Source organism: Coregonus clupeaformis, chromosome 8 (assembly GCF_020615455.1).
Source record: "Coregonus clupeaformis isolate EN_2021a chromosome 8, ASM2061545v1, whole genome shotgun sequence".
NCBI lineage: Eukaryota > Metazoa > Chordata > Actinopteri > Salmoniformes > Salmonidae > Coregonus > Coregonus clupeaformis.
Genome location: NC_059199.1, coordinates 24,973,867 through 24,999,507, shown reverse-complemented (window position 1 = coordinate 24,999,507; position 25,641 = coordinate 24,973,867). Strand labels below are relative to the sequence as shown.

Here is a 25,641-nt window from a genome sequence, read left to right as displayed (position 1 = left end):
ATATCCAACCGGCCTCGACCGCAGACCACGTGTAGCCACGCCAGCCCAGGCTTCTTCACCTGCAGGTGGAGGGTGTGCTGAAGAGTATTTCGGTCTGTAATAAAGCCCTTTTGTAGGGAAAAACTCATTCTGATTGGCTGGGCCAGGATCCCCAGTGGGTGGGCCTGGCTACCAAGTGGGTAGGCCTATGCCCTCCCAGGCCCACCCATGGTTGTGCCCCTGCCCAGTCATGTGAAATCCATAGATTTGAAAATGTTGCCTGTTGCGTTTACATTTTTGTCCAGTGTAGGTAAAAAAAAAAAAGCACAGGGTCAGAACTAAATAACTTCCTATACAAACAAACAAAAAACAACAGTTTTAGAGTAAAAGCAGCCAGTGTCATGTCTCTAGATGAGGTGGAAGCGGGCTCCAGGGGTGGCGATGATGTCGCTGTAGGGCTCAGTCTGGTTGAGCTCCACCGCCTGCTGTTTCTTCAGAACCAGGAAGCTGTAGAACTTGGCTGCAGCCTGCTTCTTGTTGTTGTTGTTTCTGCACAGATCCAGCAGGCTAATTTGCTGGGCCCCCATATTGGCCATCACCCTCTGTTGAAGGGATGGAGAGAACAGGTACGTCACGGTTAAGACCCGATTCTGGTTAGAAATGTTGGGGTTGTTCACTTGGTGGGTCACAACAATTAGTCGAGTTCTCAGTGCTCTCGTAGAACCTCTCCTATGACATACCTGCAGGCCGTGGAGCATCTGCTGAGTTCTCTTGTTCCATCTCCTCTCCTCTCGGTCCTGGTCCCCGGCCTGACCTTCCTCATCCTTTCATGGAACACACATAACATTAACTCTACATAAATAATACACTTAAGACAATATACAAGCAACGCAAGACAGTAAAGTAAGAGACATTCTTCTGCGTACTCCTAGGCCTACAGTGCCTTCAGAAAGTATTAATACACCATTACTTATTCCACATTCTGTTGTTACAGCCTGAATTCAAAATTGATTAAATATATTTTTTTCCCCCTCACCCATCTACAGACAATTTTATTGAAAATGAAATACAGAAATACACATCGTCAATGTTGGGCGATTAGGCCTGGCTCGCAGTCTGACTTCCAATTCATCCCAAAGGTGTTAGATGAGGTTGAGGTCAGGGCTCTGTGCAGGCCAGTCAAGTTCTTCCACACCGATCTCGACAAAGCATTTCTGTATGGACCTCGCTTTGTGCACGGGGGCATTGTCACGCTGAAACAGGAAAGGGCCTTCCCAAAACTGTTGCCACAAAGCTGGAATCACAGAATCGTCTAGAATGTCATGTATGCTGTAGCGTTGAGATTTCCCTTCACTGGAACTAAGGGGCCTAGCCCGAACAATGAAAAACAGTCCCAAATCACTCTTCCTCCTCCACCAAACTTTACAGTTGGCACTATGCATTGGGGCAGGTAGCGTTCTCCTGGCGTCCGGCAAACCCAGATGCGTCCGTCGGACTGCCAAATGGTGAAGCGTGATTCATCACTCCAGAGAGTGAGTCCAATGGCGGCGAGCTTTACACCACTCAAGCCAACACTTGGCATTGTGCAGTGATCTTAGGCTTGTGTGCGGCTGCTCGGCCATGGAAACCCATTTCATGATGCTCCCGATGAACAGTTCTTGTGCTGATGTTGCTTCCCGAGGCAGTTTGGAAGTCGGTAGTGAGTGTTGCAACCAAGGACAGACGGTTTTTTAAGCACTATGCGCTTCAGCACTTGCCGGTCCCGTTCTGTGAGCTTGTGTGGCCTACCACTTCGCGGCTGAGCCGTTGTTGCTCCTAGATGTTTCCACTTCACAATAACAGCACTTACAGTTGACCGGGGTAACTCTAGCAGGGCAGAAATGTAACTAATTTACTTGTTGGAAAGTCACTGAGCTCTTCGGTACAGGCCATTCTACTGCCAATGTTTGTCTATGGAGATTGCATGGCTGTGTGCATGTTTTTATACAAGCTCTGTCAAATTTGTTGTTGATCATTGCTAGACAACCATTTTCAGATCTTGCCATAGATTTTCAAGCAGAATTAAGTCAAAACTGTAACTCGGCCACTCAGGAACATTCACGGTCTTCTTGGTGAGCAACTCCAGTGCAGATCTGGCCTTGTGTTTTAGGTTATTGTCCTGCTGAAAGGTGAATTCATCTCCCAGTGTCTGGTGGAAAGCAGATAACCAGGTTTTCCTCTAGGATTTTGCCTGTGCTTAGCTCCATTCTGTTCCTTTTTTATCCTGAAAAACTCCCCAGTCCTTAACAATTACAAGAATACCCATAACATGATGCAGCCACCACTATGCTTGCATTGGATTTGCCCCAAACAACACTTTGTATTCAGGACAAAAAGTTAAATGCTTTGCCACATTTTTTGCAGTATTACTTTAGTTCCTTGTTGCAAACAGGAATATTTTTTATTCTGTACAGGCTTCTGTGGGGATTTATTATTCTCATAAATGGATGGGATGACTAACTTAGAAAGAATGCATTAATGATTAAAGCATAAAAAAGGTCTGTACTGTACTGATATAAATTGTTTCACCTAACATGCTGTGATTAATGTGAGGAGCTGTTTTAGGGAGTAGGGGAAGATAAGAATTTGTGTCTCCAAATACTAGACTACACTGCTTCTTTGTGATCTGTGAACCGTCCTTGGACGTAGGAATGGTGTCTATGGGAGCTGGCTCTACAGGTTGTTATGATAAGAACTTATGCCTGGCAACAGTGTGCAACGGTGGAGCGCCAAGAGGGGGGACCAGCCGGTGCGCCAACGGATTGGCTGAGTAAGTCTAAACCACGCTCAGTCTCTACTCTGATTGGCCAGCAGGGAGTGGGAAATATCTCTGTCAGAGTATTTGAAGAAGAACCTGTAACAATGGATTAGTTCTCTGAGTGCCCTGCGTGGTATTTCAGTGGACCCGTATATACGAACATCATATTTACCATTGAAGGTTTTGCATTAATTAAAATACTAGTCTATTTAGAAGACGTGTATTGACCTCTTTTGTTCCTAATACCAGATTTGAATTGACGCAACTTGACACTTCCTTCTTTTGACTGTCAATTAGGTTAATATAGTCGAGTAACTACAATCCTCGTTTTCTCCTATCACAGCCATTAAACTCTAACTGTTTTAAAGTCACCATTGGCCTCATGGTGAAATCCCTGAGCGGTTTCCTTCCTCTCCGGAAACAGTTAGGAAAGACGCCTGTAGCTTTGTAGTGACTGGGTGTATTGATACACCATCCAAAGTGTAATTAATAACTTCACAATGCTCAATGGGATATTCAATGTCTGGTTTATTTTACTTTTACTCATCTACCAATAGGTGCCCTTTTTTGCGAGCCATTGGAAAACCTCCCTGGTTGAATCTGTGTTTGAAATGTACTGCTCGACTGAGGGACCTTACAGATCATTTTATGTGTGGGGTACAGAAATAAGGCAGTCATTTAAAAATCATGATAAACACTATTATTGCACACAGAGTGAGTCCATGCAACTTATTATGTGACTTGTTAAGCAAATGTTTACTCCTGAACTTATTTAGGCTTGCCATAACAAAGGGATTAAATACTTATTGACTCAAGACTTTACAGCTTTTACTTTTCAAGTAACTTGTAAAATAAATACAAAAACATAATTCCACTTTGACATTATGGGGTATTGTGTGTAGGCCAGTGATAATATTTGTAAAAAATGTTTATCTACTGGCCTCCCGAGTGGCGCAGCGGTCTAAGGCGTCACTACAGACCCGGGTTCGATCCCAGGTTGTCACAACCGGCCGGGACCGGGAGTCACAATTGGCCCAGCGTCGTCCGGGTTAGGGGAGGGTTTGGCCGTGGGGGCTTTACTTTGCTCATCGTGCTCTAGCGACTCCTTGTGGTGGGCCGGGTGCCTGCAGGCTGACTTTGGTCGTCAGTTGAACAGTGTTTCCTCCAACACATTGGTGCTTCTGGGTTAAGCAGGCAGGTGTTAACGAGCGTGGTTTGGCGGGTCATGTTTCGGAGGACGCATGACTCGACCTTCGCCTCTCCCGAGCCCGTTGGGGAGTTGCAGCGATGAGACAAGATCGTAATTGGATATCATGAAATTGGGGAGAAAAAGGGGGTAAAATACAACAACAAAAAAATACACTACCAGTCAAAGGTTTGGACACCTATTCATTCAAGGGTTTTTCTTAATTTTTACATTGTAGAATAATAGTGAAGATATCAAAACTATGAAATAACACATATGGAACCATGTAGTAACCAAAAAAGTGTTAAACAAATATATTTTTGATTCTTCAAAATAGCCACCCTTTGCCTTGATGACAGCTTTGCACACTCTTGGCATTCTCTCAACCAGCTTCATGAGTTAGTCACCTGGAATGCATTTCAATTAACAGGTGTGCCTTCTTAAAAGTTAATTTGTGGAATTCCTTTCCTTCTTAATGCGTTTGAGCCAATCAGTTGTGTTGTGACAAGGTAGGGGGGGGTATACAGAAGATAGCCCTATTTGATAAAAGACCAAGTCCATATTATGGCGAGAACAGCTCAAATAAGCAAAGACAAACGAAAGTCCATCGTTACTTTAAGACATGAAGGTCAGTCAATACGGAACATTTCAAGAACTTTGAACGTTTCTTTAAGTGCAGTCGCAAAAACCATCAAGCGCTATGATGAAACCGCCACTGGAATGGAAGACCCAGAGTTACCTCTGCTGCAGAGGATAAGTTCATTAGAGTTACCAGCCTCAGAAATTGCAGCCCAAATAAATGCTTCACAGAGTTTAAGTCACAGACACATCTCAACATCAACTGTTCAGAGGGGACTGTGTGAATCAGGCCTTCATGGTCGAATTGCTGCAAAGAAACCGCTACTAAAGGACACCAATAAGAAGAAGAGACTTGCTTGGGCCAAGAAACACGAGCAATGGACTTTAGACCAGTGGAAATCTGTCCTTTGGTCTGATGAGTCCAAATTTGTGATTTTTGGTTCCAACCGCCGTGTCTTTGTGAGACGCAGAGTAGGTCAACGGATGATCTCCGCATGTTTGGTTCCCACTGTGAAGCATGGAGGAGGAGGTGTTATGGTGTGGGGGTGCTTTGCTGGTGACACTGTCTGGGATTTATTTAGAATTCAAGGCACACTTAACCAGCATGGCTACCATAGTATTGTGCAGCGATTCGCCTTCCCATCTGGTTTGGGCTTAGTGGGACTATCTTTTGTTTTTCAACAGGACAATAACCCAACACACCTCCAGGCTGTGTAAGGGGTATTTTACCAAGAAGGAGAGTAATGGAGTGCTGCATCAGATGACCTGGCCTCCACAATCCCCCGACCTCAACCCAATTGAGATGGTTTGGGATGAGTTGGACAGCAGAGTGAAAGAAAAGCAGCCAACAAGTGCTCAGCATATGTGGGAACTCTTTCAAGACTATTGTTAAAGCATTCCTGGTGAAGCTGGTTGAGAGAATGCCAAGAGTGTGCAAAGCTGTCATCAAGGCAAAGGGTGGCTATTTGAAGAATCTCAAATATAAAATATATTTTGATTTGTTTAACACTTTTTTGTTTACTACATGATTCCATATGTGTTATTTCATAGTTTTGATGTCTTCACTATTATTCTAAAATGTAGAAAATAGTAAAAATAAAGATAAACCCTTGAATGAGTAGGTGTGTCCAAACTTTTGACTGGTACTATATATATATATATATATATATATATATATATATATATATAATACAAATATTTTTTTTTTCTTTCTATTTTAAATTCAGGCTGTAACGCAACAAAATGTGGAAAAGGTCAAGGGGTGTGACTACTTTCTGAAGCCACTGTACATATTTAGCTTCCAAAGGAACATAAACAGAACAGATCAGTGGTCACCAGTCATGGTCAAAGAGAGCCACATTGTCTGCAGGATTTTCTTCCAGCCCTACACTAACACACACAATTCCATCAGCTGTTTAGTGCTTACTTGGAACACAAGTCTGCACACCCTGTAGCTCTCCAGGACCAGGGTTGGAGGTGACCTCTGGCCCATCTTTGTCTCCATCTCACCTCCTCATCTGAGTCGTCCTCTCCATCCTTCTTGTCCGTCTTCTCCCCTATCAGGTCCAGCTCGGGGAACTGGTTGAGGTTGGTGCTGTCCTCAGGGGGCAGCTCCACCGTCATGTCCAATTGCTGGGACACACCTGAATGGTTGGCTGCCTGTTCCAGAGTACCCATCTGGATGGAGAGAGAAGAAGAATGTTTGAGTGAGTAGGGGGTTGAGTATGGGCAAAAGGTAGAAGCAGGTCAAACTTCTGCTATGAAAAAGCACTAATGAGATCTCCCAGTGGATACAATATCAAACCCCCAAAAGCCTTGTATGCTTGACAAACTGCCTTTGAAAGTTTCCCTAGCCATAGTTAAACAGGGCTTGAGCGAAGAGAGGAGGAAAGAGGCACTCACGGGCAAGGCTGGCTCTGTGTCCTGGGCCTTGCGTTGCTGGCCATGTATGGAGGAGGGTGGGGGCATGACTGACTCGTCCAGGGTGGTCCTGCTTCCCTCCATGGCCAATGCCTGCAGCACACTGGGCTCCTCCAGGATGGTCTGGTCTGGAGCACATACAATTACACATAGAAAGAACATTAAACTGCAGTAATCAAATAAATGTATTGAGTACAAGGACATTAGTATTATGGATGAGGATCGGATGAAGTGCTTATGTCAGATTGGGAGTCTGTCTGCTCCACTGGTGTTGAAGAAATTCAAATTGTACTACTTTAAATGTGTACTACTTTGAATGTATCCACGTGTCTACTTTGAATACTAGCCTATGTCTTGATATAATATCCATGCTGAGAGTTGGCCCTCTAGCCTATAATGGCATCTACTGTAGAGGAATATACTGTTGCCATTCGGTTGTGTTTTAACTGAGTGGAGTATCTCACCAATGATGTCCCTCTGCATAGCCTCCTCTCTGGGCACCTCAGGGTTTTCCAGGTCCTTCAGGAACTCATTCAGGCTGTCTGCCTCACCTCCCTTCCTCCTCTTCCTCATCTCGTCTGGCACCAGGGGGGTCAGGGTGCGGGTGAACGTCTACAGAAAGAGAAAGAGAGGGGGAGAGAGAGAGGAGGGGGGGGGAAGAGAGAGAGGATAGTCTGTTGAAAAAATAAAGAGGCTAGGTAGAAACAACAATGCACAAAACCCCTAAAAGTAGTGGCTACATTAGGCCCTTACAAACTGATTGTTGAGAATATAAACTTATATAGAAACGCTCTAATGAAAGAGGTTCAGGAACTAACATGCACACATCTGGGGGGGGAGACAGAAAAGCCATTGCCAGGTGCTAGATTGAGCACAATAATACAGTACACAGCCCTTGTTTGTCTAACTACCAGACCAGTTACTGGGTTACCTTGAGAAGCCTGCTGTTCCAGAGAGGCTGTGCTGGCAGGGTGAAGAGCTTCTCCACACCTCCAGTCTCTTTCCACATCATCAGCTTCTTGGTGGGCGGCGCAAGGTCCAGCGTGGTGACGATGTCAGAGTAGTCGCTGAGCTGGGCACGGATGGTCTTGCTATCCAACTCCTTCAGGTTGTCCACAATCAGCTTCCTCTTCCTCTTGGCTTTGGTTTCCTTCACTGTGAGGAGTAAAGAGAAAATAACTTGTAAGTGAATAGTGACATTTTGTGGCAGCAGTGGGATCCAGGGTGGAAGGGATGCCTTGAAGGACAAGCAAGTGTTGAAGATCTTTTGAGTGCTACTAAACTCCAAGAAGAGAGCAGTGGTGCTCCTAAGTGAATACGTTACGGCATACAGTGAGGGAAAAAAGTATTTGATCCCCTGCTGATTTTGTACGTTTGCACACTGACAAAGAAATTATCAGTCTATAATTATAATGGTAGGTTTATTTGAACAGTGAGAGACAGAATAACAACAACAAAATCCAGAAAAACGCATGTCAAAAATGTTATAAATTGATTTGCATTTTAATGAGGGAAATAAGTATTTGACCCCTCTGCAAAACATGATTAAGTACTTGGTGGCAAAACCCTTGTTGGCAATCACAGAGGTCAGACGTTTCTTGTAGTTGGCCACCAGGTACTTAATCATGCACACATCTCAGGAGGGATGTTGTTCCACTCCTCTTTGCAGATCTTCTCCAAGTCATTAAGGTTTCGAGGCTGACGTTTGGCAACTCAAACCTTCAGCTCCCTACACAGATTTTCTATGGGATTAAGGTCTGGAGACTGGCTAGGCCACTCCAGGACCTTAATGTGCTTCTTCTTGAGCCACTCCTTTGTTGCCTTGGCCGTGTGTTTTGGGTCATTGTCATGCTGGAATACCCATCCACGACCCATTTTCAATGCCCTGGCTGAGGGAAGGAGGTTCTCACCCAAGATTTGACGGTACATGGCCCCGTCCATCGTCCCTTTGATGCGGTGAAGTTGTCCTGTCCCCTTAGCAGAAAAACACCCCCAAAGCATAATGTTTCCACCTCCATGTTTGACGGTGGGGATGTTGTTCTTGGGGTCATAGGCAGCATTCCTCCTCCTCCAAACACGGCGAGTTGAGTTGATGCCAAAGAGCTCGATTTTGGTCTCATCTGACCACAACACTTTCACCCAGTTCTCCTCTGAATCATTCAGATGTTCATTGGCAAACTTCAGACGGCCCTGTACATGTGCTTTCTTGAGCAGGGGGACCTTGCGGGCACTGCATGATTTCAGTCCTTCACTGCGTAGTGTGTTACCAATTGTTTTCTTGGTGACTATGGTCCCAGCTGCCTTGAGATCATTGACAAGATCCTCCCGTGTAGTTCTGGGCTGATTCCTCACCGTTCTCATGATCATTGCAACTCCACGTGGTGAGATCTTGCATGGAGCCCCAGGCTGAGGGAGATTGACAGTTCTTTTGTGTTTCTTCCATTTGCGAATAATCGCACCAACTGTTGTCACCTTCTCACCAAGCTGCTTGGCGATGGTCTTGTAGCCCATTCCAGCCTTGTGTAGGTCTACAATTTTGTCCTTGACATCCTTGGATAGCTCTTTGGTCTTGGCCATGGTGGAGAGTTTGGCATCTGATTGATTGATTGCTTCTGTGGACAGGTGTCTTTTATACAGGTAACAAGCTGAGATTAGGAGCACTCCCTTTAAGAGTGTGCTCCTAATCTCAGCTCGTTACCTGTATAAAAGACACCTGGGAGCCAGAAATCTTTCTGATTGAGAGGGAGTCAAATACTTATTTCCCTCATTAAAATGCAAATCAATTTATAACATTTTTGATGTGTTTTTCTGGATTTTTGTTGTTGTTATTCTGTCTCTCACTGTTCAAATAAACCTAACATTCAAATTATAGACTGATCATTTCTTTGTCAGTGGGCAAATGTACAAAATCAGCAGGGGATCAAATACTTTTTTCCCCTCACTGTAGGTCTATGTGATGTAGTGACAGACATAACAGTACGGGTTTGTTATAATATCATAACATGACTATCAGAATTTGTTGAGGGTTTGTGAGAGGTTGTGGGCTGACCTGTGATGTCGATGGGCTCCAGGGCGAAGGCCTCCTCCTCGTTGTGTACCAGCGTGGTCTGCTCTGTCTGGTCCTGCATGGCGGGCTGGGGCTCTGCTGGGCCTGAGTCTGGGCTGTCTGGACCTCCCGCTACACACACACACCATATAGACATAAACGCAGCAAAAAAAGAACCTTTTTTCAGGACCATGTCTTTCAAAAATAATTTGTAAAAATCCAAATAACTTCACATATCTTCATTGTAAAGGGTTTAAACACGGTTTCCCATGCTTGTTCAATGAACCATAAACAATTAATGAACATGCACCTGTGGAACGGTCGTTAAGACACTAACAGCTTACAGACGGTAGGCAATTAAGGTCACAGTTATGAAAACCTAGGACACTAAAGATGCCTTTCTACTGACTCTGAAAAACGCCAAAAGAAAGATGCCCAGGGTCCCTGCTCATCTGTATGAACGTGCCTTAGGCATGCTGCAAGGAGGCATGAGGACTGCAGATGTGGCCAGGGCAATAAATTGCAATGTCCGTACTGTGAGACGCCTAAGACAGCGCTACAGGGAGACAGGACAGACAGCTGATCGTCCTCGCAGTGGCAGACCACGTGTAACAACACCTGCACAGGATTGGTACATCCGAACATCACACCTGCGGGACAGGTACAGGATGGCAACAACAACTGCCCGAGTTACACCAGGAACGCACAATCCCTCCATCAGTACTCAGACTGTCCGCAATAGGCTGAGAGAGGCTGGACTGAGGGCTTGTAGGCCTGTTGTAAGGCAGGTGCTCACCAGACATCACCGGCAACAACGTTGCCTATGGGCACAAACCCACCGTCGCTGGACCAGACACGACTGGCAAAAAGTGCTCTTCACTGACGCGGTTTTGTCTCACCAGGGGTGATGGTCGGATTCGCGTTTATCGTCGAAGGAATGAGCGTTACACCGAGGCCTGTACTCTGGAGTGGGATCGATTTGGAGGTGGAGGGTCCGTCATGGTCTGGGGCGGTGTGTCACAGCATCATCAGACTGAGCTTGTTGTCATTGCAGGCAATCTCAATGCTGTGCGTTACAGGGAAGACATCCTCCTCCCTCATGTGGTACCCTTCCTGCAGGCTCATCCTGACATAACCCTCCAGCATGACAATGCCACCAGCCATTCTGCTCGTTCTCTGCGTGATTTCCTGCAAGACAGGAATGTCAGTGTTCTGCCATGGCCAGGGAAGAGCCTGGATCTCAATCCCATTGAGCACGTCTGGGACCTGTTGGATCGGAGGGTGAGGGCTAGAAATGTCCGGGAACTTGCAGGTGCCTTGGTGGAAGAGTAGGGTAACATCTCACAGCAAGAACTGGCAAATCTGGTGCAGTCCATGAGGAGAAGATGCACTGCAGTACTTAATGCAGCTGGTGGCCACACCAGATACTGACTGTTACTTTTGATTTTTAACCCCCCCCCTTTGTTCAGGGACACATTATTCAATTTCTGTTAGTCACACGTCTGTGGAACTTGTTCAGTTTATGTCTCAGTTGTTGAATCTTGTTATGTTCATACAAATATTTACACATGTTCAGTTTGCTAAAAATAAACGCAGTTGACAGTGAGAGGACATTTCTTTTTTTGCTGAGTTTATATAAAAACATACAATAACTAATACAAAAGAGTTGGCTAAGACCATGTTGGTCGAAACATTGTTATGGGAACAGCATACAGTGGGGAAAAAAAGTATTTAGTCAGCCACCAATTGTGCAAGTTCTCCCACTTAAAAAGATGAGAGGCCTGTAATTTTCATCATAGGTACACGTCAACTATGACAGACAAAATTAGAATTTTTTTCTCCAGAAAATCACATTGTAGGATTTTTTATGAATTTATTTGCAAATTATGGTGGAAAATAAGTATTTGGTCAATAACAAAAGTTTCTCAATACTTTGTTATATACCCTTTGTTGACAATGACACAGGTCAAACGTTTTCTGTAAGTCTTCACAAGGTTTTCACACACTGTTGCTGGTATTTTGACCCATTCCTCCATGCAGATCTCCTCTAGAGCAGTGATGTTTTGGGGCTGTCGCTGGGCAACACGGACTTTCAACTCCCTCCAAAGATTTTCTATGGGATTGAGATCTGGAGACTGGCTAGGCCACTCCAGGACCTTGAAATGCTTCTTACGAAGCCACTCCTTCATTGCCCGGGCGGTGTGTTTGGGATCATTGTCATGCTGAAAGACCCAGCCACGTTTCATCTTCAATGCCCTTGCTGATGGAAGGAGGTTTTCACTCAAAATCTCACGATACATGGCCCCATTCATTCTTTCCTTTACACGGATCAGTCGTCCTGGTCCCTTTGCAGAAAAACAGCCCCAAAGCATGATGTTTCCACCCCCATGCTTCACAGTAGGTATGGTGTTCTTTGGATGCAACTCAGCATTCTTTGTTCTCCAAACACGACGAGTTGAGTTTTTACCAAAATGTTATATTTTGGTTTCATCTGACCATATGACATTCTCCCAATCCTCTTCTGGATCATCCAAATGCACTCTAGCAAACTTCAGACGGGCCTGGACATGTACTGGCTTAAGCAGGGGGACACGTCTGGCACTGCAGGATTTGAGTCCCTGGCGGCGTAGTGTGTTACTGATGGTAGGCTTTGTTACTTTGGTCCCAGCTCTCTGCAGGTCATTCACTAGGTCCCCCCGTGTGGTTCTGGGATTTTTGCTCACCGTTCTTGTGATCATTTTGACCCCACGGGGTGAGATCTTGCGTGGAGCCCCAGATCGAGGGAGATTATCAGTGGTCTTGTATGTCTTCCATTTCCTAATAATTGCTCCCACAGTTGATTTCTTCAAACCAAGCTCCTTACCTATTGCAGATTCAGTCTTCCCAGCCTGGTGCAGGTCTACCATTTTGTTTCTGGTGTCCAGCTCTTTGGTCTTGGCCATAGTGGAGTTTGGAGTGTGACTGTTTGAGGTTGTGGACAGGTGTCTTTTATACTGATAACAAGTTCAAACAGGTGCCATTAATACAGGTAACGAGTGGAGGACAGAGGAGCCTCTTAAATAAGAAGTTACAGGTCTGTGAGAGCCAGAAATCTTGCTTGTTTGTAGGTGACCAAATACTTATTTTCCACCATAATTTGCAAATAAATTCATTAAAAATCCTACAATGTGATTTTCAGGAATTTTTTTCCCTCAATTTGTCTGTCATAGTTGACGTGTACCTATGATGAAAATTACAGGCCTCTCATCTTTTTAAGTGGGAGAACTTGCACAATTGGTGGCTGACTAAATACTGTTTTCCCCCACTGTATGGTAAGTGTTGCAACTTACGTGAGAGGGCATCAAATTCATCTTCGTCATCCTGTTCCTGCAGCCTCAGCACGCTCTCGGTGATGGCGGGAGGGTCATCAAAAATGCCACCCCCATCCTCGTTACTGAGGAGCTTGTCAACTAGAAACAGGCAGGAGAGTGGCAATGCTCAGCAGGAGTTAAAGTTGCAATAATTCACTTTTTGGGAGAACTAACAAAATTCACATAGAAATTTTAGTTAAAGATCTATCATTAATTGAAAGCAAGTCTAAAAAACAGTATCTGTTCTATGTGCGCTATTTGTATGCTTCCCGTCCTTAAGTTTAGTTTTTGCGTCTTTTACTTTCAGTTTTGTACACCAGCTTCAACAGCTGAAAATACAATATTTTTGGTTATGGAAAATATATTTCACAGCGGGTTAGATGGTACAATGATTCTCTACACTATACTTGCATGTTTTGTCACATAAACTGAAATTGGGCGAACTATTTGAATTTTAGCAACCAGGAAATGGCGGAGCGATTTCTGCATAGAGCGTCTTTAAAACCTTAGCAAACGGGCCTCCCGAGCGGCGCAGCGTTCTAAGACACTGCATCACAGTGTTGCAGCATCACTACAGCCTGGGGTTCGATGTGTCATAACTGGCTGTGACCGGGAGTCCCATAGGGCAGCGCACAATTGGCCCAGCGTCGTCCGGGTTAGGGGAGGGTTTGGCCGGTGGGGTTTTACTTGGCTCATCGCGCTCTAGCTACTCCTTGTGGCGGGCCGGGCGCCTGCAGGCTGACTTCGATCGTCAGTTGAACGGTGTTTCATCCGACACATTAAGTTAAGCGAGCAGGTGTTAAGAAGCACGGCTTGACGGGTCATGTTTCGGAGGACGCGACCTTCGCCTCTCCCGTTGGAGAGTTGCAGCGATGAGACAAGATCGTAATCACGAAATTGGGGGAAAAAAGGGAGTAAAATTTGTAAAAAAATGTTTTACAATATAAATGTTTTTTTTCTCTCCAGGGTTTTGATTAAATCTGTATCGCTTAAGTTATTGCGCAATTGAAATTGTAAATAGTTTGGAACAGTTTGTGCATATATTCTGACAACATTTTGTGACGTTTTTGTTCTTTCTGGTCTTCAGCAAGGGTTTTTTCGGCTGTTCGTGCACACACAAAAACTTCTTGAGGCAAGTTGAAGTCTGTAGCCGAAGTCTACACCTTTTCGTCGGTCACTGGTCAACAGTAGGGACTCTTCAATTAAGTGTTTGTTGTCATTCAACAAGAGACAATCGGTTTCATGCAAATTTTTTCACTTCAGAAATACTGCATCTTAGTTAAATGTAACATTGCGCGACTAAGATCTCCTCGGCACCAACGTCAAAATGAATGACATATTTCTCGAGTTATCTTAGATTAGATCTGGCTACGGCGTCTCAAGATGGATGAACAGTACTATTGACACTAAGGTCTATTAACTAAGGTTTATTAAGGGAGTATGCAATCACACTCGTTCCGTTCATCTAGCCGAATTCAGCTAGGCGCCAGCCGAACTGAAGCATGCGGAAGGCTTTACCATAACTGCAGTCTCCACTGACGCGGGAACATTGCCTTTAAATTTCTATCGCGCTGTATGTAGCGCAGCTCTTCAGTGCTACATATTGAATGAAGCCCCAGGGCTACCTTAGCAAACAGGGTTTTTAGACCGGATACATTTATTATGTAAACAATCGATTGGCCACATTAGTCATGGAGAAGGCAAGGACTATGTCCCAATTATATCTCCTCCCTCCCACACCTGTGCACACTTCAGGAGGAAGGAGATATAATTGGGACATACAGTGGGGAAAAAAAGTATTTAGTCAGCCACCAATTGTGCAAGTTCTCCCACTTAAAAAGATGAGAGAGGCCTGTAATTTTCATCATAGGTACACGTCAACTATGACAGACAAAATGAGGAAAAAAAATCCAGAAAATCACATTGTAGGATTTTTAATGAATTTATTTGCAAATGATGGTGGAAAATAAGTATTTGGTCACCTACAAACAAGCAAGATTTCTGGCTCTCACAGACCTGTAACTTCTTCTTTAAGAGGCTCCTCTGTCCTAAACTCGTTACCTGTATTAATGACACCTGTTTGAACTTGTTATCAGTATAAAAGACACCAGTCCACAACCTCAAACAGTCACACTCCAAACTCCACTATGGCCAAGACCAAAGAGCTGTCAAAGGACACCAGAAACAAAATTGTAGACCTGCACCAGGCTGGGAAGACTGAATCTGCAATAGGTAAGCAGCTTGGTTTGAAGAAATCAACTGTGGGAGCAATTATTAGGAAATGGAAGACATACAAGACCACTGATAATCTCCCTCGATCTGGGGCTCCACGCAAGATCTCACCCCGTGGGGTCAAAATGATCACAAGAACGGTGAGCAAAAATCCCAGAACCACACGGGGGACCTAGTGAATGACCTGCAGAGAGCTGGGACCAAAGTAACAAAGCCTACCATCAGTAACACACTACGCCGCCAGGCCTCAAATCCTGCAGTGCCAGACGTGTCCTCCTGCTTAAGCCAGTACATGTCCAGGCCCGTCTGAAGTTTGCTAGAGTGCATTTGGATGATCCAGAAGAGGATTGCGAGAATGTCATATGGTCAGATGAAACCAAAATATTACTTTTTGGTAAAAACTCAACTCGTCGTGTTTAAAGGACAAAGAATGCTGAGTTGCATCCAAAGAACACCATACCTACTGTGAAGCATGGGGGTGGAAACATCATGCTTTGGGGCTGTTTTTCTGCAAAGGGACCAGGACGACTGATCCGTGTAAAGGAAAGAATGAATGGGGCCATGTATCGTGAGATTTTGAGTGAATACCTCCTTCCATCAGCAAGGGCATTGAAGATGAAACGTGGCTGGGTCTTTCAGCATGACAATGATCCCAAACACAACGCCCGGGCAACGAAGGAGTGGCTTCGTAAGAAGCATTTCAAGGTCCTGGAGTGGCCTAGCCAGTCTCCAGATCTCAACCCCCATAGAAAATCTTTGGAGGGAGTTGAAAGTCTGTGTTGCCCAGCGACACCCCCAAAACATCACTGCTCTAGAGGAGATCAGCATGGAGGAATGGGCCAAAATACCAGCAACAGTGTGTGAAAACCTTGTGAAGACTTACAGAAAATGTTTGACCTGTGTCATTGCCAACAAAGGGTATATAACAAAGTATTGAGAAACTTTTGTTATTGACCAAATACTTATTTTCCACCATAATTTGCAAATAAATTAATTAAAAATCCTACAATGTCATTTTCTGGAAAAAATTTTTCTCATTTTGTCTGTCATAGTTGACGTGTACCTATGATGAAAATTACAGGCCTCTCTCATCTTTTTAAGTGGGAGAACATGCACAATTGGTGGCTGACTAAATACTTTTTTCCCCCACTGTAGTCCTTGCCTTCTCCATGACTAATGTGGCCAATAACAGAATTTGGTCATAGCCCAACTCAGGTTATGCTTCCTTCCTTCCTTCCTTCCTTCCTTCTTACCCAGCATGCCTCCTTCGCTGTCAGCCATGGGGTCCTCTCCGAAGTCGTCTTTGTACTGGTCGTCGTACTCCAGGTGGTTGGACTTGTCTGGGATCTGGGCCTCCGAGGTCTCTGGGTCTAGGAGCAGGTTGGAGGCTGATGCATCGTGGATGATGTCCACCTCGAAGGCACTCTCTTCCCGCATCATCTCCCGGTCGTCCATCCCAAAGTCAGCTGGAGGGGAAAAAACACTGAATATGTTAGAATGAGTTTTCGCAAGTACAGTGAGGGAAAAAAGTATTTGATCCCCTGCTGATTTTGTACGTTTGCCCACTGACAAAGAAATGATCAGTCTATAATTTTAATGGTAGGTTTATTTGAACAGTGAGAGACAGAATAACAACAACAAAATCCAGAAAAACGCATGTCAATAATGTTATAAATTGATTTGCATTTTAATGAGAGAAATAAGTATTTGACCCCCTCTCAATCAGAAAGATTTCTGGCTCCCAGGTGTCTTTTATACAGGTAACGAGCTGAGATTAGGAGCACACTCTTAAAAGGGAGTGCTCCTAATCTCAGCTTGTTACCTGTATAAAAGACACCTGTCCACAGAAGCAATCAATCAATCAGATTCCAAACTCTCCACCAAGGCCAAGACCAAAGAGCTCTCCAAGGATGTCAGGGACAAGATTGTAGACCTACACAAGGCTGGAATGGGCTACCAGACCATCGCCAAGTAGCTTGGTGAGAAGGTGACAACAGTTGGTGCGATTATTTGCAAATGGAAGAAACACAAAAGAACTGTCAATCTCCCTCGGCCTGGGGCTCCATGCAAGATCTCACCTCGTGGAGTTGCAATGATCATGAGAACGGTGAGGAATCAGCCCAGAACTACACGGGAGGATCTTGTCAATGATCTCAAGGCAGCTGGGACCATAGTCACCAAGAAAACAATTGGTAACACACTACGCCGTGAAGGACTGAAATCCTGCAGCGCCCGCAAGGTCCCCCTGCTCAAGAAAGCACATATACATGCCCGTCTGAAGTTTGCCAATGAACATCTGAATGATTCAGAGGAGAACTGGGTGAAAGTGTTGTGGTCAGATGAGACCAAAATGGAGTTCTTTGGCATCAACTCAACTTGCCGTGTTTGGAGGAGGAGGAGGAATGCTGCCTATGACCCCAAGAACACCATCCCCACCGTCAAACATGGAGGTGGAAACATTATGCTTTGGGGGTATTTTTCTGCTAAGGGGACATGACAACTTCACAGCATCAAAGGGACGATGGACGGGGCCATGTACCGTCAAATCTTGGGTGAGAACCTCCTTCCCTCAGCCAGGGCATTGAAAATGGGTCGTGGATGGGTATTCCAGCATGACAATGACCCAAAACACACAGCCAAGGCAACAAAGGAGTGGCTCAAGAAGAAGCACATTAAGGTCCTGGAGTGGCCTAGCCAGTCTCCAGACCTTAATCCCATAGAAAATCTGTGGCGGGAGCTGAAGGTTCAAGTTGCCAAACGTCAGCCTCGAAACATTAATGACTTGGAGAAGATCTGCAAAGAGGAGTGGGACAAAATCCCTCCTGAGATGTGTGCAAACCTGGTGGCGAACTACAAAAGAACGTCTGACCTCTGTGATTGCCAACAAGGGTTTTGCCACCAAGTACTAAGTCATGTTTTGCAGAGGGGTCAAATACTTATTTCCCTCATTAAAATACAAATCAATTTATAAAATTTTTGACATGCGTTTTTCTGGATTTTTTTGTTGATATTCTGTCTCTCACTGTTCAAATAAACCTACCATTAAAATTATAGACTGATCATTTCTTTGTCAGTGGGCAAACGTACAAAATCAGCAGGGGATCAAATACTTTTCCCTCACTGTATATGTACAGCAGTAATGAGTGGCGGGCTTTGTCACACTAGGAAGGGAGGAGTTTGGAATGGGATGGAATAGGCTGGAGTATGGGTGCATTTCAATATATATGAAACCATGGTAAAAACATGGTAGACCACTACCAAGCATTTGCTATTGCCTATCCATATCAGTGCAGATGAGGTAAGGAGATGAAGAAAGGAGCCACTACAGACTATTGAGATGCAGCCAAGGTTTAGTTTGAGGAGTGAGATGGTGAAAGGATTGGAATGGGAGGCCTGGCTACGTACCAAAGTCATTCTCCTGCAGCAGGCTCAGGTTGCCCACCTCCTCCCTCATGGTGATCTCTTCCACTCGACTCTGGTTCAGTGTGAACTGCTTGGTTACGTCGATGTCGCTGCAAAGACAACATAAATCACTACCACTATGCAATATCAGTAAGAGCATACAGAACAATGCCTATTCCCCTGCAGGAGACTGAAAATATTTGGCATGGGTCCTCAGATCCTCAACAAGTTATACTGCTGCACCATCGAAAGCATCCTGACTGGTTGCATCACCGCCTGGTATGGCAACTGCTCTGCATCCGACCGCAAGGCGCTACAGAGGGTAGTGCGTACGGCCCAGTACCTCACTGGGGCCAAGCTTCCTGCCATCCAGGGACCTCTGTACCAGGCGGTGTCAGAGGAAGGCCCTAAAAATTGTCATAGACTGTTCTTTCTGCTACCGCACGGCAAGCGGTACCGGAGCGCCAAGTCTGGGTCCAAAAGGCTCCTTAACAGCTTCTACCCCCAAGCCATAAGACTGCTGAACAGTTAATCAAAGGGCTACGCAGACTATTTGCATTGACCCCCCCTTTTTTTTTTTACACTGCTGCTACTCACTGTTTATTATTATCAATGCATAATCACTTTACCCCTATCTACAGTACCAGTCAAAAGTTTGGACTACTCATTCAAGGGTTTTTCTTTATTTTTTTACTATTTTCAACATTGTAGAATAATAGTGAAGACAGCAAAACTCAATAACACATATGGAATCATGTAGTAACCAAAAAAAAAGTGTTAAACAAATCAAAATACATTTTTGATTCTTCAAAGCAGCCACCCTTTGCCTTGATGACAGCTTTGCACACTCTTGGCATTCTCTCAACCAGCTTCATGAGGAATGCTTTTCCAACAGTCTTGAAGGAGTTCCCACATATGCTGAGCACTTGTTGACTGCTTTTCGTTCACTTTGCGGTCCAACTCATCCCAAACGGGTTGAGGTCGGGTGATTGTGGATGCCAGGTCATCTGATGCAGCACTCCATCACTCTCCTTGGTCATATTGCCCTTACACAGCCTGGAGGTGTGTTTTGGGTCATTGTCCTGTTGAAAAACAAATGATAGCGCAAGCCAGATGGGATGGCATATCGCTGCAGAATGCTGTGGTAGCCATGCTGGTTAAGTGTGCCTTGAATTCTAAATAAATCCCAGACAGTGTCACCAGCAAAGCACCCTGACACCATAACCACCTCCTCCATGCTTCAAGGTGGGAACCTAACATGCGGAGATCATCCGTTCACCTACTCTGCGTCTCACAAAGACACGGCGGTTGGAACCAAAAATCTCAAATTTGGACTCATCAGACCAAAGGACAGATTTCCACTGGTCTAAAGTCCATTCCTCGTGTTTCTTGGCCCAAGCAAGTCTCTTCTTCTTATTGGTGTCCTTTAGTAGTGGTTTCTTTGCAGCAATTCAACCATGAAGGCCTGATTCATGCAGTCTCCTCTGAACAGTTGATGTTGAGATGTGTCTGTTACTTGAACTCTGTGAAGCATTTATTTGGGCTGCAATCTGAGGTGCAGTTAACTGTGATTGACTTAACCTCTGCAGCAGAAGTAACTCTGGGTCTTCCTTTCCTGTGGCGGTCCTCATGAGAGCCAGTTTCATCATAGCGCTTGATGGTTTTTGCGACTGCACTTGAAGAAATGTTCAAAGGTCTTGAAATGAACCAGATTGACTGACCTTCATGTCTTAAAGTAATGATGGACTGTTGTTTCTCTTTGCTTATTTGAGCTGTTCTTGCCATAATATGGACTTGGTCTTTTACCAAATAGGGCCATCTTCTGTATACCACCCCTACCTTGTCACAACACAACTGATTGTCTCAAACGCATTAAGAAGGAAATACATTCCACAAATTAACAAGGCACACCTGTTAATTTAAATGCATTCCAGGTGACTATAATATGCCATTTAGCAGACGCTTTTATCCAAAGCGACTTACAGTCATGCGTGCATACATTTTTTGTGTATGGGTGGTCCCGGGGATCGAACCCACTACCTTGGCATTACAAGCGCCGTGCTCTACCAGCTGAGCTACAGAGGACCACATGACTACCTCATGAAGCTGGTTGAGAGAATGCTAAGCGTGTGCAAAGCTGTCATCAAGGCAAAGGGTGGCTTCTTTGAAGAATCAAAAATATACACTACCTGTCAAAAGTTTTAGAACATCTACTCATTCAAGGGTTTTTCTTTATTTTTACTATTTTCTACATTGTATAATAATAGTGAAGACATCAAAACTATGAAATAACATATATGGAATCATGTAGTAACCAAAAAAAGTGTTAAACAAATCAAAATATATTTTTGATTCTTCAAAGTAGCTACCTTTTGCCTTGATGACAGCTTTGCACACTCTTGGCATTCTCTCAACCAGCTTCATGAGGTAGTCACCTGGAATGCCTTTCAATTAACAGGTGTGCCTTGTTAATTTGTGGAATCTATTTCCTTCTTAATGCGTTTGAGACAATCAGTTGTGTTGTGACAAGGTAGGGGTGGTATACAGAAGATGTCCCTATTTGGTAAAAGACCAAGTCCATATTATGGCAAGAACAGCTCAAATAAGCAAAGAGAAACAACAGTCCATCATTACTTTAAGACATGAAGGTCAGTCAATCTGGTTCATTTCAAGACCTTTGAACATTTCTTCAAGTGCAGTCGCAAAAACCATCAAGCGCTATGATGAAACTGGCTCTCATGAGGACCGCCACAGGAATGGAAGGCCCAGAGTTACCTCTGCTGCAGAGGATAAATTCATTAGAGTTACCAGCCTCAGAAATTGCAGCCCAAATAAATGCGTCACAGAGTTCAAGTAACAGACATCTCAATATCAACTGCTCAGAGGAGACTGCATGAATCAGGCCTTCATGGTCGAATTGCTGCAAAGAAACCACTACTAAAGGACACCAATAAGAAGAAGAGACTTGCTTGGGCCAAGAAACACGAGCAATGGACTTTAGACCGGTGGAAATCTGTCCTTTGGTCTGGAGTCCAAATTGGAGATTTTTGGTTCCAACCGCCGTGTCTTTGTGAGAAGCGGTGTGGGTGAACGGATGATCTCCGCATGTGTAGTTCCCACCGTAAAGCATGGAGGAGGAGGTGTTATGGTGCTTTGCTGGTGACACTGTCTGTGATTTATTAAGAAATCAAGGCACACTTATCCAGCATGGCTACCACAGCATTCTGCAGCGATACGCCATCCCATATGGTTTGGGCTTAGTGGGACTATTATTTGTTTTTCAATAGGACAATGACCCAACACACCTTAAGGCTGTGTAAGGGCTATTTTACCAAAGAGACTGATGGAGTGCTTCACCAGTTGACCTGGCCTCCACAATCCCCCGACCTCAACCAAATTGAGATGGTTTGGGATGAGTCGGTCCACAGAGTGAAGGAAAAGCAGCCAAAATGTGCTCAGCATATGTGGGAACTCCTTCAAGACTATTGGAAAAGCCTTTACATTTTAGTCATTTTGCGACTTACAGTTAGTGAGTGCATACATTTTCATACTGCCCCCCCGTGGGAATCGAACCCACAACCCTGTGCAAAGCTGTCATCAAGGCAAAGGGTGGCTATTTGAAGAATCTCAAATATAAAATATATTTTGATTTGTTTAACACTTTTTTGGTTACTACATGATTCAATATGTGTTATTTCATAGTTTTGATATCCTCACTATTATTCTACAATGTAGAAAATAGTAAAAATAAAGAAAACCCTGGAATGAATAGGTGTGTCCTAACTTTTGACTGGTACTGTATATATGACCTCAATTTCCTTGACTAACCTGTACCCTTGCACATTGACTCATTACCGGTACCCCCTGTATATAGCCTCGTTATTGTTATTTTATTGTGTAACTTTTTATTAAACTTTCGTTTATTTAACAAATATTTTCTCACTCTGCACTGTTCGTTAAGGGTTGTAAGTACGCATTTCACGGTAAGGTCTACTACACCTGTAGTTTTCGGCTCATGTGACAAATCTAATTTAATGCGAACATATACATCAATGGAGACACAGCACTTATCAATGCTACATGACAAATCTCAAAAAACATATTTAAACTTGTTGGGCTCTGATGACATGCAGGACTCACTCTAGGTCTGGTAGTGGCTGGTCGAAGTCGTGGAACTCTTCTGGCATGGTGATGGCGTTGTAGGCAGCTTCTCTGTTCTCCTCTGGCAGATCCACCACACCTGAGAGAGGACAGGGATGGAGGCAGGGGTCAGGCCAGCTAAATCCCACATAGTACACAGCCATAACATCTACCAACAATGTTAATACTGTCTAGCAGCCCAGTGTGCCTCTCACAAGTTTCATATTGGGACCCTTTTCAGGAGCCCCAATTTTAGTACATTCAACGGTATATGCCAAGACCAACTAACAGTAAAATGAAGATTTAAAGGAGATGGCTGTTGAGCCAAACTGTAACTCCCGAGTTTTGAATGTAAACCAACAAAGAAGATGTTGGACCCGTCAAGCCCCCTAGCCAATACATTACCTGGTCTGAAGGCCATCTTGATCTTGATGAACGCCTCGTTACAGTCAGCCAACAAGTACTTGGCTTTCCTGTTGTAGATCCTCACCACCCCCAGGAGTAGATGACCTGACGTACGCAGGGCCATTTTCACCTGGACAAATAAAGAATAAGAAATAATGTAATATAATCTAACACTGTGTTCAGAAATACACTTACCCACTATGGCAAGATAATTCTCCTCAAATCAACATCTACAACTCTAGTACGCTCATCCGCCAAGCCCTGACCCACAGCCACTGAGTTGAAAATTGACCCTCTTCTACTGGTTCACGCAACACTAGTCTGTCAAAGTACCCTTACAGCAGCATTACTCTAGTGGAGACTACTCTAGTGGAGACTAGAGAGTGAAGCACATGATAGAAACACATAATAGAAGCCCTGTATGGATGATAGCTTGTTTACCTTGGGGCAGATGATGCTCTCCACACTGCTCTCCAGGTTGCATTCAAACACATGAGCCTTGGTGAGCTTCTTATCCCAGTGGGCCGCTAGCCAGATCTTGGCCAGCGGCCCACGCTTGCTGAGGACAAAGTGGGCGTAAAACATTGTCCCTTCTCACCTAAGGGGAGGGGGGGATGGGGTACGGGACGACGACAACTTGCAGGGACAAAGGTTAGAAACTGCAGTTAGAAAAAACTTGCAGTCACAAGAAGTGATACACTTTCATGGTCATATTGAATAAGTTATGATTGGACTTTCAGAAATACATTTTTCAAAAGCCATGCATTAACCGTCATTTTTATACTACACTGCATTCCTCAATATCTGTCACAGTAACATTTGCCTGTGTCATCAGTCCTCGCTGCTGGCAGACCAACAACTCTCTCACACTTTATTCCATGACGAAAGTGCGTTGTGGATAAATGTTAATCAAATGAATTAATAACAATGATTGAATACTCAGAAATTAAAATAAGTAATTAAATAAATAAAAAATGGGGCAATTTTGTGATTTGTTTACCTGACCGAATAATTTACCGCTACATCTGTCAAGCTAACTAGCTACTAGTAGCAACTGAGGCTCAATCTGGGCGCTGTTCTGATCTTTTAGTACCGTCCATGTGGAGGGAGGCGGAGGTTTTGTTTTCGTCTCGAGACTGACAGAGTTTGTTTTCGTAAATTGAACAACATACGGTACTCATTAAACACATCATAACATTTATTAACAATGCACAACTAGCTCAGTTGTCAAAAAGTATGAATACAACTAAGTGAGTTAGGAAGCCAATCGTTTGGATTGTAAAAAAAAAGACTAAATACAAACGGGTCCTCGGCGCGAGCCCAACAGTCCTGATATCTAGCTTTGGAGGTTTTGCAGGAGACGTGAGCGCCACAATGATCCGCATTTATTTGGATACATATTTGTACGTTTTGGTACAATATTGCGTTCCAGTTTAATAAACAAACGTGAAGCTAAATACTAAATTCTAGGCTAGCTAATGTTACCGACCAGTGTGTGCGACGTAATCAACAACCCCTGTCATTTCCAAAACAGAGCGCGTATTCTGATAAGATTTTTGGTTCGTGTATAATTTTTATTTTATTTATATAACATGCAAAACATTAGCTTCATTCCAGTAGTTCAAAGTATATTGAAAATGTAATCAACTCACCAATTACGCTCCAATTGTAGTAATGTTTTTGGCCGCAATACTGTAGTTTACTTTTTCCACCCCCTCCTCTTCCATGTTGCCAACTCCTCAGTAAGGAAAGTAGCTATTGGCTGTCCTAAAAGTCGCTAAATGACGCCATCACCTAATTTACACAATTGGCAATATGTATGTAATTTTGATGGACTCTGTGGGAGAGACAAAAAGTGAGTAAAAAACACCATACATTTACATCCCGCCCTGAATGTAAGCCAGGGCGGGATCAGCCAGCGGCCGCTTCCCGCATGCGCAGTCTGGACGCGGAGGGGTGAACATCTCCTCCTCTGACTGCAGCGCGAGGACTGGGCCGCCTGTGAGTGCTTTGGGACGGGGTAATAAAGCACCCGCTGCTCGTTGAGAAGAGTAAGAACGATACGTGCTTTCACGTCATTCTCCAAAAGTCTCCAATAACACCAGAAAAAGTCGCTAGTCGCTTTTTTGAAAATATGTCGCTAGGGGGGTCTGAAAACTCGTTAAATATAGCGACAAAGTCGCTAACTTAGCAACACTGCCTCTTCCTCCTCCCATTGAAAACACACAAGATGGCACCGAACTGTTTTGGTCTCTTCCACATGCAAGTATGTGTCACATTCAAGTATGTGTCAACAGAAGTGGGAGGATCAACAGTTGTTTTGCCGTTTCTTAATATATGCCATTTAGCAGACGCTTTTATCCAAAGCGACTTACAGTCATGCGTGCATAATTTTTTTTTGTGTATGGGTGGTCCCGGGGATCGAACCCACTACCTTGGCGTTACAAGCGCCGTGCTCTACCAGCTGAGCGTTTGTATTGGTCAGTTCCCGACCATGTGAAACAAGACTGGGAGAGCTAAAAGGCACAAAAGTATTGATAGAGAATCATACTGTGGCATTTGAATGTTAACAAAACACAACAAACTCCTCACTAAATATGAAAAT

The 25,641-nt window shown here is 44.2% G+C and overlaps 1 protein-coding gene across 1 annotated transcript; it reads right to left on the bottom strand.

The window, feature by feature from the left end:
• Positions 1–237: 237 nt before the first annotated feature.
• Positions 238–24,942, bottom strand: LOC121571471 (double-strand-break repair protein rad21 homolog A). Its single transcript, XM_041882951.2, has 14 exons — positions 24,689–24,942; positions 23,478–23,672; positions 23,037–23,166; positions 22,632–22,731; positions 18,495–18,601; positions 16,343–16,555; positions 12,837–12,956; positions 9,511–9,639; positions 7,393–7,616; positions 6,926–7,073; positions 6,444–6,589; positions 6,051–6,218; positions 720–803; positions 238–581 (listed from the first exon to the last, which is right to left on the bottom strand). The coding sequence occupies exons 2-14, from the start codon at positions 23,619–23,621 to the stop codon at positions 387–389; spliced, it is 1,908 nt and encodes a 635-aa protein (XP_041738885.1). The 5' UTR covers positions 23,622–23,672; positions 24,689–24,942; the 3' UTR covers positions 238–386.
• Between the last annotated feature and the right edge of the window lie 699 nt (positions 24,943–25,641).